General features: G+C 49.0%; 1 protein-coding gene across 1 annotated transcript in view; it reads left to right on the plus strand.

The window, feature by feature from the left end:
* The first annotated feature begins 282 nt into the window (after positions 1-282).
* GALNT17 (polypeptide N-acetylgalactosaminyltransferase 17) overlaps positions 283-14,413 on the plus strand; it is a 431,957-nt gene continuing 417,826 nt past the window's right edge. The window contains exon 1 of the mRNA XM_024764132.1: positions 283-520. Coding sequence (XP_024619900.1) covers positions 283-520 — 238 coding nt within the window. The remainder of the gene's footprint in view (positions 521-14,413) is intronic.

Below are 14,413 nucleotides of genomic sequence, written 5' to 3' on the forward strand. Positions count from 1 at the left end.
TTGAGTGTGACTGCGGAGCCGCGAGGATGCGGGCCCTGGGCGCGGGTTTTTCCTCAGCTCGGCGCGATGGAAACTTCGGTGTGAGCCATCTAGCTCTCCCCGAGACCGCCCGGACCTCCCAACCGTCTACGCTGCCCTAGCCTCCGTGCCGTGGGGCCGGGAGCGGCTGGGATCCTCGCCAGCCGTCCGGAGCGCGAGGCTCGCACGGCCCCCGGCTGCCCCGCGCCTCGCCGGAGCCCGAGGGGGCGCGGGTCCGGGGCGAGGGCCGACCGGGCGTGTTTGATGGCTTCACTGAGAAGAGTCAAAGTGCTGTTGGTGTTGAACTTGATCGCGGTGGCCGGTTTCGTGCTCTTCCTGGCCAAGTGTCGGCCCATCTCTGTGCGCAGCGGAGACGCCTTCCACGAGATTCGGCCGCGCGCCGAGGCGGCCAACCTCAGCGCGCACAGCGCCAGCCCCATACAGGATGCGGTCCTGAAGCGCCTTTCGCTGCTCGAGGACATTGTCTACCGGCAACTGAATGGTAAGGACGGGCGCGGTTGCCCACGGGGCTCGGTGCGGGCGGGCCGGGCACCGGCTTTCCCCCGGAGGCCCTGCGCGCGGTGCGGGAGGCAAGCACCTCCTGGCTCCCCCGCGCCCTTTTACTCTTCCTGCCCAGTCTCGGCCAGGAGGCCAGGGCTGCCGGAAAGAATTACCCGTTTCTTTTCTGTTCTCCAGCTGTAAGTTTGCTTTTATCGTGGAAACACGTCAGCACAGCTGGCTCCCGGTCTCCGCGTGCAGGAATGATTACCTGGCCGCTCCGGCCCAAGTGCGGAAAGTAGACGCGCGGCCAAATGGGACTGGAGGCGCAGGCGACTTAAGGGAGGAAAGAGCTCTTACAGCTTAGCGTTTGGTGGGGTCGGACAGGGGAGGGACGTTGGCCTGCTTAAATGTCTGCAAAAGTCAAGGCCTCAGGTCTGGAGCTAACGCGCTTCGGTAGTAGGTTGGAGGAATGTTATCTGTCTAGGAGGCGGGCTGCAGGCTAGCAGTGAGGACTCCTCCCTTCCCGCAGCTGCCTTGGTGAGCCTGCTATTAAAGACACGCTCGGATTCTCCCGCGAGAGCTGCCTGAGGGCAATTGTTAAAGTTTGAGGTGGGCTGGGGAAGCAGGTTTTTAGAGAGTGTAGCAAAGAGAGGTGTGCCATCCAATCAGTGATAGTTGTCAGAATCTGTCCCATATAAAATGTTCTCCTCAGTGCTTCAGGAGAAGAGGGAGACTTTTAATATACCCTGGTCACATCTGGTCCGGGAACTGATGGGTCATTGGACATTTGCTGCCCCCAAGGTCAGAGTATTACTCACTTGAGTATGGACAGCTCTCCAGGGTCCATGTGACTGGTATCCAAGTCAGATTCAAGGCTGCCACCTCCCTTCCTGAGCTTCTAACTCATGTCCTCATGGTAATTGCAGAGCTACTGATAGTCATAAAGATAATGATAATAATTAGTGGTGGAATTGTTGTGCCAGACACAGTGCCAAGACTGTTACAAATGCATTATCTCACCGAGTGGTCACATCAGTCCAGGGTGGTGCTTTCCTTTCCCCATATCAGAAATAAGAAAAGGAGGCTTGGAGGGGTTAACTAAGTTGCCTGATGTCCTGCTGCTAGTAAGTGGTAGAGTCTGGAGGCAGAACCCCATGTCTGGTTGACCAAAGAGCCTGTGTTCTTGACAACTTCTATCTACTGTCTCCTCCTAGTTGTAAGGAGTATTCATTTTGATTACAAAAAGGTTCTACATTAGTAAGACCTGACTCAACTACTGTCCTACCTGCATTTGGAGCAAGAGACCAGTCCGGTGGCAGGCAGGGAGAAGGGTGTCACCATATTGTCTTCTTTCTGCTTTCCAATGCTCCCTTCTGGGTCCTTCCTGGTGGGATGGGGACAGATTTCCAAGCACCCTCTGAAAGGACCCCTTGGTCTTCTTGATATCATTCAGCAAGTATCCAGGGGATACCTTGAACTTGTATCTGCAGTGGGACGCTGCAATCCCACTGACCCCTTGTAGATAGCGGGGCCCAGCTGTAGGTGTGGCCTGGCTGTAGGTGTCCCCTGTGGGGTTCTTGTGGGAGCTCTTCTCCTGAGTGTTGAAGAACCAAGGCACAGAATGAAACAAAAGCCCACAGTTCATCTCTGGAGGAATTAGATGCTTATGGGATGGGCCTTATTATTTTACACAGATCCGTGCCATAGACCAATCCATAAGACCCAAAAGAGAGAGTGCAAGATAGCTGGTTCCCTTGGTTCCCTCAAGGGGACACAAGTCGTTTCAATTAGGAAATGAAATATGATATACCCCCACCCACCCAGTGCCCCAAATAAGAATAATAAAATTCTGAAGGGTATTTACTAAGTGCCACTAAGACGCAGGGACTCGTTAAGTCTTTCCAGCAACCCTAGGAGATGGGTGCTGATACTTCCCCCTAAGCAGCTTGCTCACAGCCACCCAGCTAGGGGATGACAGAGCTGGGAATTGAACTTGGACAGTCTGGTGCCAGGATTGAGGTTCTCAGCTGCTGCACTGGCGTGCCTCAACCTTTGGCGTGTGTCAGAGTCACGTGGAGGGCCTGTTAAGATGCAGATTTCTAGGCCCAACCGAAGAATCTCAGATTAAGTAGATCTGGGTGGGGACCCAAGACTTTGCATCTCTGACAAGCTTGTGGGCTGGACCATGGCCCAGTGCCCTCTACTGCCTATGCCAGGCGGAGTAAAGAGGAAAATCCATTTGCCTGTTGGTTGGAGTGGGAGTGGGGACTTCTGGGAAGCTGTGAGCTTGCTTCAGATGGGCTGGGGTTCGGCTTCTTTCCTTGTATACTCCCCTGCCTGGTAAGAGATTCCCTGGGGATTTGGGGATGTCCGCCACTTGGGACTGCTTGGGTTGGGTTGGGTTGGGTGTGGTGGGGTGGGAAGATGAGTTTTCTTTACCTGTAGTCTCTGAGGAAGGCTGGGTTGAGAACTTTTCCTGGGCAAGCCGGGAATTCAGGCTGTAACTAAGGTAGCTGTTCTCTTCCTGGCTGACCAGTGTCATTTGTAATGACCCTCCTGGTCTCCACCCCACCCCCAGCGCTCCATCCTCTGCCTGTGCTAGTTCTGGGTAAAGCGTGCCCCACCTGTTGATAGATACTGTAGGCCTGCTGGGGTCTCCTGCTGTGGCGGGAGAGTGCCGGGGAGGAGAGTGCCTGGGAGATGGGACCTGGATTCCCATGTCCACTGGCTCTGCAGCCTGTCTCCACCTCTTGCTACTGAAGGAGGAGAAGGTAACCTTGACCTTGGTGCTCTTTATTCCTCAGGAATTAATGGAGGGCTCGAGAGAGCTGGGCACTGGGCATAAAGGAGGAACAGAGCCGCTTGGGTCCAGCCCCGCGGGTACCAAGTGGGAGCTGGTGTTTTAATGATGGCTCCGATTTCTCAGACCTTTCCAGTGGACCCTTATGAAATTCAAGCAGGAGGGACACAGCACAGCCGTCTCCAGTGTTCTCTCACTCCTGGAACGTTTCCTTGGGTGTCCTGAGAGGGGCCCCTGGGCTGGGGGGGGCCAGGGATGACCCAGACTTCCTCAGAACTGGCCTCTCCGCTAAGACTCTCGGTGCCTGCCTTTTGAAAATCAGTTACACGTTTTTATGGTTTTGTTTTTCTTAATATAGGCTGAAAAGGACACTTGAAAGGGAAAGTGGAAAAGCTGGTATGGAGGGGAAAGTACACAGAGATGAGTTTATTTTTGTCCCTCCAGACTCTCTTGCACCTGCCCTTCCATTCTTTCCGTGAGGCCGCGTCTGCTGCCCCCTCACTGTTGCTGCAGGACCCTTTAACCCAGGGCCCTGCTGCCCCTCCTTTCTGTGTTTCCAGCTGTCTGCGTGGAAGGCACCGCTTCCAAAGGGCCCAAGACCTTCCGGTGGTTTTGTGTTTCCTAAGGAACCATGGTCAAGCCTGGAGGCTGACAGTCAGGCCCGTCGCCCGCCCCCCCGCCCCCCCCCCGCCGCCATGTTCCCGCCCTGGCCCAGTGCCTCGGCCTCTTCAAGCAAGACTGATCTACTTGCTGAAATAACCTTGCATTTGTCTTGCGATTGTAGCCTCCACGTTTCAGCCCCCGTCTTTGAGAAATGCTAGCTGTCCTGGTTTGCTCTCCCCGCCTCCTTTCTGCATCCATCCATCCTTTAAAGCTTGGCTCAAGGTCACCACCTGGGGGTGGGCAGTGGTGCCAAGCCACAAGATCTGAGCTCTCCCTGCTCCACGGTGCTTGAAGCTTTCTTGTCTGTGTCCATTTGCACCCATGGCTTTGACTTTTGTGCCGCGATGGCTTTATCTTTTGAGTGCAGAACTGGACTGCAGGCTTGTTAAGATCTCGAACCATATATTGGGTTATTTAATACCACCTTCATCCTTCAGCATGTGTCACAGCACCTTGTACATAATGTGGGCACCAAAGGTGTATTGGTTGATTAATTGGATTGGAGCTAGTTTTAGGAGGTAAATGATAGCCACAGAGGAAATAACCTTGACATTGTAAAGGCTGGATTGGGTTGGGTGGATGTGGTGAGGGGAATGAGTTGGGAAGACTTAGCTGGGGGCACTGAGTGTGAGGTAGCCATCTTGCCTGTACCATCCTGTCTCTGCCATCTTGCCTGTGCCATCCTGTCCCCGCCATCTTGCCTGTACCATTCTGTTCCCGCCATCTTGCCTGTGCCATCCTGTATCTGCCATCTTGCCTGTGCCATCCTGTATCTGCCGTCTTGCCTGTGCCATCTTGAGGCTGCTCTGGTCCTTCACCAGATCCTGACTAAAGAGCATCAGATCCTTGGGAGGACCCTGGAAGTGAAGCAGTTCCCAGGTTAGGGACCAGCACGTCTCAGTATGTTTCCTTTGAATGTGTGATTTTATAACATGATGGTTTTATGTTCCTTTCTCTCTCTAGAATGAAATTAATTCATATTTTATTGTGGAAATTTTGGAAAATCCAAAACGATTATACAGAAGAGAATAATACCGTGTTAAATTTTTTTTTTTTAAATGGTGGTTTTGTACTGGCACAAGGAAAATGGACACAGGGATAGATTTCTTGTTAGAATTCCCGTGTAACTCTGTACAGGGCTTTTGGCTGTCTGTCACCTTCTGAGGAAGTTACTGGTTTCTCTCATTTTAGAGCTGAGAAAAGTGAGACACAGAGATACTGTGTGACTTAGCCAGGATGACACAGCCAGTGAGGGGCAGAGTCAAGATTCCTGAATATCACGGTACTTTTTCCAGGTCCAGCATCCCCTTGATAGGGCAGGCAGTGTGAAGGTCCTGTGCCCCATGCAAGCCCCGAGCTCTGGCTGGTGACCCCATCCCTCATCTGCACCCCCGTGCGGTGAATCACAGGGGCACGTGTGGCTGCTCCGTCCAGTAAGCCCCGGGCCCCGCTGTCATAAGAGGAAATGCAGTCGATTGAGGTTAGGTTCCAAATTTAGTTTTCAGAAGGATATTGAATAGAAGTAGGGTTGCTCGAAGAAATTGAATATCTTTGCGGGCATGGAGAGAAGTCAAAATTACCCAGCCCAGTCCTGCCTCCAAGCCACACAGGCAGATGAAGCTGGAGTCGGAGTTGCAGAAAACCAGCACGTTCGCAAACAACCCACATGCAGCCCACCCAGCCTGCCTCACTCATCAGCCAAGCCCACCAGGCGGGGAGGGTGAGTTGGTGCAGAGGGACAGAGGCAGAGATGTGTTCTGTGGGCCTCCCAGTTGGCGCCAGAAGGAGGGGGATCGTGTGTTGAAAGCATCTCTTCCTGGATGCCAGAGCTGGCCCTGAGCTGTTTCCTCTTCCCTGGAATATACATATGCTTATGTAGACTATTGAGCCGGAATGTACCAGCGTTTCCAATGGGAAGGAGGTAAAGGGGGAGAGAGCAGAGGGTGTGTGTTCGTATTAAAATCCCTCCTTGTAGTGAGGGATTTCCTCACTACAATTTCCTTTCAGAAGGAAACCAGGGCAGCACGAGCCTTAGGTGTTGCGTGCAGACCTTCCTTAGGGCCTGGTGGCCAGCAGGGGCTCAGGTGTGTGGAAGCCTGGTCAGCAGAGCCAGAGCCTGGGCGCCAGAGGGACGCTCACTTCTTTTATCTCCGATGGACTGATCACATCTGGTGGCTCCTGGAGAGATGGGGAGCCCAGTTCTTGGAAAACCCTCAGATACAGGCGCATCTGTGTTGGCCAGTGTGTGTGACAGGCACCCTGCCAGCGGGGGCACCTGCCGCCTGCCCGGCCCAGAGGTAGTGGGGAGAGGCCACCAGTGTCATTCTCGAGGAAGAACTCCAATACCCTGACCTTTGCTGTTGCCAAATCGGGAGTGTCCTTTGTGGACGGGAAGAAGGCTCTGTAATTAGAGCTAAGAGTGACAACGGGGAGGTGGAATGTGGGTGCAGTGAAGCCCAAGTTGAGTGAAGAAACACCTAAGATCAGAAACCTCTGAGCCTTTAAGAATAGAATATTGGGACTTCCCTGGTGGCACAGTGGTTAAGAATCCGCCTGCCAATGCAGGGGACACGGGTTCGAGCCCTGGTCCGGGAAGATCCCACATGCCGTGGAGCAACTAAGCCCGTGCGCCACAACTACTGAACCTGCACTCTAGAGCCCGTGAGCCACAACTACTGAGCCCACGTGCCACAACTACTGAAGCCTGTGTGCCTAGAGCCTGTGCTCCGCAACAAGAGAAGCCACCGCAATGAGAAGCCTGTGCGCCGCAATGAAGAGTAGCCCGTGCTCATCACAACTAGAGAAATCCCGCGTGCAGCAATGAAGACCCAATGCAGACACAAAAAAAAAAAGAATATTGGAAGAAAGGGTGTCCTCTTGGGTGGCAGGCAGACTAGGTTTGATTTCTGGTTCTGTCACTTAATAGCTGTGTGACCTTGGGCCAGCCTCCCCACCTCTCAGCTGTGAAATGGGGTCGCTGTGAGTCAGGATGAATTGGGATTCAAAATGTACAGCGTGAGCCACGGGGCCTGAGGCGTGGCGGCTGGGAGAATGCTCACTCTTTGAAGGAAGGGATCTTGCTTGCTTGCCCCCCCGCCCCGCCCGGTCGTCTCTCTGATGCCGAGAACTGCCCTGGCCCACAGTAGGTGCTCAGCAGACATTTCGGGAATGAATGCATGAACAGTTGTGCTACATCGAGGCAGTGTGTGGTCGTTGTTACCTGAGATGTAAATCTCAAGACGGGGCGGGGGAGGTCCTTTTCCCTCAAAGTTGCTTAGACTCTGAATTAACATGGGATCCTTCTCTCTTCCATGCGTTTGTCTGAGGCTGAATTCTGTTTCCTTCCTCCTCCTCCTTTCTTCCTCTCCGTCTTCTGCTTATAATGATGGTGTCTTTGGCTGATCACTCTTGAGGCTGGGGAGAAGAAATGGTAGCCTCTACATGTCAAATCCCATTACAGAAATGTTGGTCATTTCCATGTGTTTTTGAGCACTTCCTCACTGCTGGGTGTGGGCTAGATGCCAGGATACAGAGAGATGCAGGTGCCACACATACTTAGACATCTGTGGTCCAGTGGGAAGGATGCGTTTGTAGTTTTACCAGGTATATGCTAGATCTCAGAGGAATATTAAATGAGTATGGGGGTGCTGAGACTTGACCTGGCAAACAGGAGGTTCTTGACCAACGTCTGTTGAACAAGAACGACAGAACTCAGAAGTTTTAACACCTGGAACAGAGGACCCAGGCAGTGACACTACCTGGGGACCTGATGTGGAAGCAAATCATAGAAGATGGTCAGGGCCCAGGACTGGGAATCTGCAGGGCAACTGGCAAGGGGGATGGGTAGAGGCAGAGATGTGTGTGAGGACACAGGAACAAGTGGAACTTGTTGAGAGGACTAAGTGGAGGCTGGACCCAGCCAGGCTTCAGTCTCAGGCTGGTTTGGATGTAGTTCTGTAGACGTGGGGAGCTATTGGGTGACAGGTCACTGCACTGATGTAAGGGGACTGATGCTGTGTTGGGGTTTAGTGTGTGCGCGAATAGGCGGGAAAGTGGGTTAGAATCCAGTAGTGGGTGGAAGATGCTGGCATCGCTGAGCCAGCCATGCCTCTGGTTCAGGGCTCAACCAGCCCTCCAATCCTTAGTGATGCCAGGTGCCCCTCAACTCAGAACCCCTCCTTGGCCACATCCTCAGCTAAGAGTCAGCATCTGGAGTTGCTCCCTTTGGGAAATCTGAATCAGCCCTCAGCACTCTGACCTGGGTGCTCCCCACCGGACCCCCAACTTCACTGAGGTGTGCTCAGCCCCCCAGCCATGCCCCTTTCTCTCCCTCCCTGTGGCTCCATCCTTCCACATCCAGCCTGGACAGCCCCTCCCATGGCAAGCCTGTCGGGAGTTCTTTTACCAGCTCCTCCAGGGTCCTCACCTCTGTCCACCCCTGTCCTCTCCTCTATCCACCCCGTGACCCCCTAGTCCCGGATCGGCTGATTCCCAAGGAAAGACCCACCGTGGCGGGGGTTGGCGCCCTTACGATGCACATCTGCAGTCCTAGCTTGACCCTGAGCTTGTCTAGCACCTGATGATAGGTCTCCCTTTCTGTCCCCCATTCCTTCCTGAGCCAGAGGAAGTGGGGTGGGCTGGGGGGATTCCGCGGGAGGTGGTGATGGATGGGAGGAGTTCTCTGCTGCAAACCTGTCTCCTCCCGCCCCTCCCCCGCTGCTGCTCTCAGATGACACAGAAGCCTGTCCACTCCAGCTGCCGTGGCAGCAGCCCACTGCCTGCAGGCTTTAGCCCAACTGTGGCTGTTGCAGCCACAGTCCCCATAGTCTGCCTTCTGAGACCACCACCAGGCATCTGGGTCCTCTTGCACTTCATGGATCCAGCTGGAGTGCCATGTTGCAGGGTAGGACCTGCTTCCTCTGCCGAGGGGACCCGATGATGGAACTCAGAAGATCAGGGGAGCCAACTCCCCACAGGGTGACCTTTGACAACGGGGACAAGATCTCTCTCAGCAGGGCAAGCATTTCCGAATGCAGGGTAGCACTTAAAAAAAAGATGCAGGACTCACTTGGTTGAAAGACCTTCCTCTGCCTTCCTTATTTACCCCTCGCAGGTCTTTAGACTGCTTCACATGTGGATGACAATTGGTTTAGCCACTGATAGAGAAGTTTTCCCTTTTAGTAATGTCCCTGTCACGGCTAACTGCAGAGCCTCAGCCTTGCCATGCATGAGTAATAAACCGTGGCCGTAATTACAGGCGGCCACAGCCACACGCCAACAAACGAGTGTGCTGACAGTTAATAGGGAGCAAGGTTCCAGAAGAGCCTCCTACCATCCCCGCCTCCAACACAATGGCTAATCGTGTGATTAGTGTTTACTGAGGGGTGTCTTGTGGTTACACGTGGCTTGTTAGGCGCTGTACCTCCCTGGTAGAAAGAGTGTGAGGAACAGTCAGGAGACCGGGTTCTAGTTCTCTGTATTTCTAGGGACCAAAGTGTATAAATAAAAGCGACGTGACTTTAGGGTCTTTTAACTCTCAGATTTTGAATAATACCCCCTTCCACCCACCCCATCCTATTAAAATCTCATGCGTTCTCCAAGACCAATTCAGAAACTGTTTATTCCCCGAAACCTTCCCTGCCACTTTCTTGGAATTAATTGTTCCTTCTTCTGGGCTCTGATTGTACTCTGTATGGGTCTGCTTTTATTTTGTTGAATTTTATTTTATTTATCTATTTTTTATACAGTAGGTTCTTATTAATTATCTATTTTATACATATTAGTGTATATGTGTCAATCCCAATCACCCAATTCCCCCCCCCACACTTTTCCCCCTTGGTGTCCATACATTTGTTCTCTACATCTGTGTCTCAATTTCTGCCCTGCAAACTGGTTCATCTGTACTATTTCTCTAGGTTCCACATATATGTGTTAATATACAGTATTTGTTTTTCTCTTTCTGACTTACTTCACTCTGTATGACAGTCTCTAGATCCATCCACTTCTCTACAAATGACCCAATTTCATTCCTTTTTATGGCTGAGTAATATTCCATTGTATATATGTACCACATCTTCTTTATCCATTCGTCTGTTGATGGACATTTAGGTTGCTTCATTGATCTATATTTCTCCTTTTGTGCCAGTACCATGTTGTCTTGATTACTGTAGCTTTGTAGTATAGTCTGAAGTCAGGGAGTCTGATTCCTCCAGCTCTGTTTTTTTCCTCAAAATTGCTTTGGCTATTCGGGGTCTTTTGTGTCTCCATACAAATTTTAAGATTTTTTGTTCTAGTTCTATAAAAAATGCCATTGGTAATTTGATAGGGATTGCATTGAATCTGTAGATTGCTTTGGGTAGTATAGTCATTTTCACAGTATTCATTCTTCCAATCCAAGAACATGTTATGTCTCTCAAACTGTTTGTGTCATCTTTGATTTCTTTCATCAGTGTCTTATAGTTTTCTGAGTACAGGTCTTTTACCTCCTTAGTTAGGTTTATTCCTAGGTATTTTATTCTTTTTGTTGCACTGGTGCATGGGATTGTTTCCTTAATTTCTCTTTCGATCTTTCATTGTTAGTGTAATTGGGTTTGTTCTTGTAGGTCCTTTTCTTCTCTTGTGTTTCCCACTGAGAGAAGTTCCTTTAGCATTTGCTCTAGAGCTGGTTTGCTGTTGCTGAATTCTCTTAGCTTTGTCTTGTCTGTAAAGCTTTTGATTTCTCTGTCGAATCTGAATGACATCTTTGCCGGGTAGAATAATCTTGGTTGTAGCCTCTTCCCTTTTGTCACTTTAAATATGTCATGCCACTCTCTTCTGGCTTGTAGAGTTTCTGTGGAGAAATCAGCTGTTAACCTTATAAGAGTTCCCTTGTATGTTATTTGTCATTTTTCCCTTGTTGCTTTTAATAATTTTTCTTCTTTTTTAAACACCTTTATTGGAGTGTAATTGCTTTACAATGGTGTGTTAGTTTCTGCTTTATAACAAAGTGACTCAGCTATACATATACATATATCCCCATATCTCCAATAATTTTTCTTTGTCTTTAATTTTTGTCAGTTTGATTACTATATGTCTCAGTGTGTTTCTCCTTGGCTTTATCCTGCCTGGGACTCTCTGCACTTCTTGGACTTGGGTGACTATTTCCTTTCCCATGTTAGGGAAGTTTTCGACTATAATCTCTTCAGATATTTTCTCAGGTCCTTTCTCTCTCTCTTCTCCTTCGGGGACCCCTATCATGTGAATGTTGGTGCATTTAATGTTGTTCCAGAGGTCTCTTAGGCTGTCTTCATTTCTTCTCATTCTTTTTTCTTTATTCTGTTCTGTGGCAGTGAATTCAACCGTTCTGTCTTCTAGGTCACTTACTCATTCTTCTGCCTCAGTTATTCTCCTGTTGATTCCTTCTAGTGTTTTTTCATTTCAGTTACTGTATTATTCATCTCTGTTTGTTCTTTAATTCTTCTAAGTGTTTGTTCTTTAATTCTTCTAGGTCTTTGTTAAACATTTCTTGCATCTTCTCAATCTTTGCCTCCATTCGTTTTCTGAGGTCCTGGATCATCTTCAGTATCATTATTCTGAATTTCTGGAAGGTTGCCTGTCTTCACTTCATTTAGTTGTTTTTCTGGGGTTCTATCTTGTTCCGTCATCTGGTGCATAGTCCTTTGCCTTTTCATTTTGTCTGTCTTTCTGTAAATTTGGTTTTCATTCCTCAGACTGCAGGATTGCAGTTCTTCTTGCTTCTGCTCTTTGCCCTCTGGGTCTGCTTTTAGCCGTTTTTTTTTTTGTTTTTTTGTGGTACGTGGGCCTCTTACTGTTGTGGCCTCTCCCGCTGTGGAGCACAGGCTCCGGACGCACAGGTTCAGCGGCCATGGCTCATGGGCCTAGCCGCTCCGTGGAATGTGGGATCTTCCCGGACCGGGGCACGAATCCGTGTCCCCTGCACCAGCAGGCAGACTCTCAACCACTGTGCCACCAGGGAAGCCCTTAGCTGTTTTTAAAAATTATTTATTGATTTATTTATTTTTGGCTGCATTGGGTCTTCGTTGCTGCATGTGGGCTTTCTCTAGTGCGGCGAGCGGGGGCTACTCTTTGTTGTGGTGTGCAGGCTTCTCACTGTGGTGGCTTCTCTTGTTTCAGAGCATGGGCTCTAGGCACATGGGCTTCAGTAGTTGTGGTGTGTGGGCTCAGTACTTGTAGCTCGTGGGCTCTAGAGCACACGCTCAGTAGTTGTGGCACATGGGCCCTGTTCCTCTGCAGCATGTGGGATCTTCCTGGACCAGGGCTCGACCCCTGTCCCCTGCATTAGCAGGTGAATTGTTAACCACCGTGCCACTAGGGTAGTCCCTTTTAGCTGTTGTTTATCTGTGCTTTGCATTAGAATGAATCATTTACATGGTAACAGTTTGCAAGAGAATAGGTTTTATTCATTTTAAAATTATTTATTTATTTTTTATTGAGTAACAGTTGATGTACAATATTATATAAGTTAACAGGTGTATAACATAAGAATTCATAATTTTTAAAGGTTATACTCCAGTTATAGTTATTATAAAATGTTGGCTATATGCCCTGTGTTGTACAATATATCCCTGTAGTTTATTTATTTTGCATGTAATAGTTTGTACTTCTTAATCTCCTAACCCTATCTTGCCCCTCTCCTGTTCTGTCTCCCCACTGGTAACCACTCAGTTTTCTATATCTGTGACTGTCTTTTTTTCTTTGTTATATTTGCTTGTTTGTTTTATTTTTTAGATTCTGCATATAAATGATATCATACAGTATTTGTCTTTCTCTGTCTGACTTACTTCGCTAAGCCTTATATCCTCCAAGTCCATCCATGTTGCTGCAAAGGACAAAATTTGATTCTTTTTTATGGCTGAGTAGTATTCCTGTGTATATTTTTAAATCCTTCTCCATGTCATTTAGGAGTTAATTCATCAGAAAGTAACTTGTTCTCACTTAGCAAGTCCAGAGGTAGTGGTCACCAGTATTGGTTTAGAACCATGAAGTCATCACGATGACATTATAATGTCATAGTTCATTATATTTCCTTCTTTTTTTCTTCATGGTTTCAAGATGGCTGCAGTAGTTACAGTCATTGCATTGTTGTACAAGGTAGGGAGTACTGTACCACTGGCCACATCTCCTATTGTTTAATCAGGAAAGAAAATCTTTTCCAGAATTCTTCCTGGTAGGCTTATGTCCAGAAAATGGCCACACGACTAACCTTGCTTTAAGAGAACAGTGGCTTTTCAGAGAAAGTAAGTATGGTGGAGGCCAAAGAGAAGGAGAGAAGGAATGGTGTTTGCATTGTGAATCTGTGGTGTCTGCCATCCTCTCTACACCCCCAGTACCTTCTCAGCAAATATTAAAATGAAGCAAGACTCTTTGTTCTCTGGAAATGCAGTGAATTGGAATACTAAGTCCGTGGGCATCTGATTAACTTGGATTTGACCTTAAGCCATCTCACAGGTTGACACTACCATGTATAACCGTATTTCGGCAATGCCAAGACGCACATTTTTACATCTCTGAAATGGAGATTCATTTTATGATCAGTGATGTGTCATAGTTTAATTGGCAGCACTTCCCTCGTTTCTCGGTGCAGAAAAATGGTGCCACTTACAATTGAAGGCATCTTAGATTTGATGAAACACAATATATGGACTTTGTAAGTACGCAGGCATACTGTAGTGTGTCATATGCAGTATTTTTATTGGCATCTGATACATATCCAGTGTTTTGTGTTGCTTAATTCTACATCAAACCTGTGTACACTATTATACCCATTTTACAGTTGAGGAAGCTGAAACTCAGAGAAATCAGTTGTCCAGAGACACCCACCAGCTGCCTTTCTGTGTCTTCCTTTGTGAAGTCGGCATTTGCTGACATCTGGGCATGGGACTCAGTCCCAATTAGTGTTGGTGGCTGGTCCAGGGATTGCAGAGGGGTGGGCGTGGGAGTGCAGTGACAGGAGGGCAGCAGGGAACCTTGCTTCCCTTAGGTTTAGCAGCTACTGATGTGTAAAGTTGTAAAGCTGTTAATTCTAGAGCTCTAAATTATGCTGTGTGAGCTTTAGATCCCGCCCATAATTAGAACAAAATGTGAGAGAAGTGAAATTGATATTAAGTTAATTAAAAGGTTTTGCTTGTATTTGCAAGGAAATTAGCACAACAAGAGTGCTAGCAAGTGTGCATTGTTAATTTCTTCTTCATTTGGGCAACTCTCAGCAGGCCTCAGGCAGGCTTTGTTCTTGGCTTCTGCCCTGTGTCCTCCCTACCATTGAATCTTCATCTTATGGGTATCATGGTGGCTTTAATTGGGCAAGATGCAGTGTCATCTTCTGATGGTCATATTTTAATGGATACCAAGCCTTGAGTAGGAGCCACACCATGCAGCTAAGGGCCCAGGCCCTAGAGTTGTATGTGGGTGGGG

This window comes from Neophocaena asiaeorientalis, unplaced genomic scaffold (assembly GCF_003031525.2).
Source record: "Neophocaena asiaeorientalis asiaeorientalis breed wild unplaced genomic scaffold, Neophocaena_asiaeorientalis_V1.1 scaffold490, whole genome shotgun sequence".
NCBI lineage: Eukaryota > Metazoa > Chordata > Mammalia > Artiodactyla > Phocoenidae > Neophocaena > Neophocaena asiaeorientalis.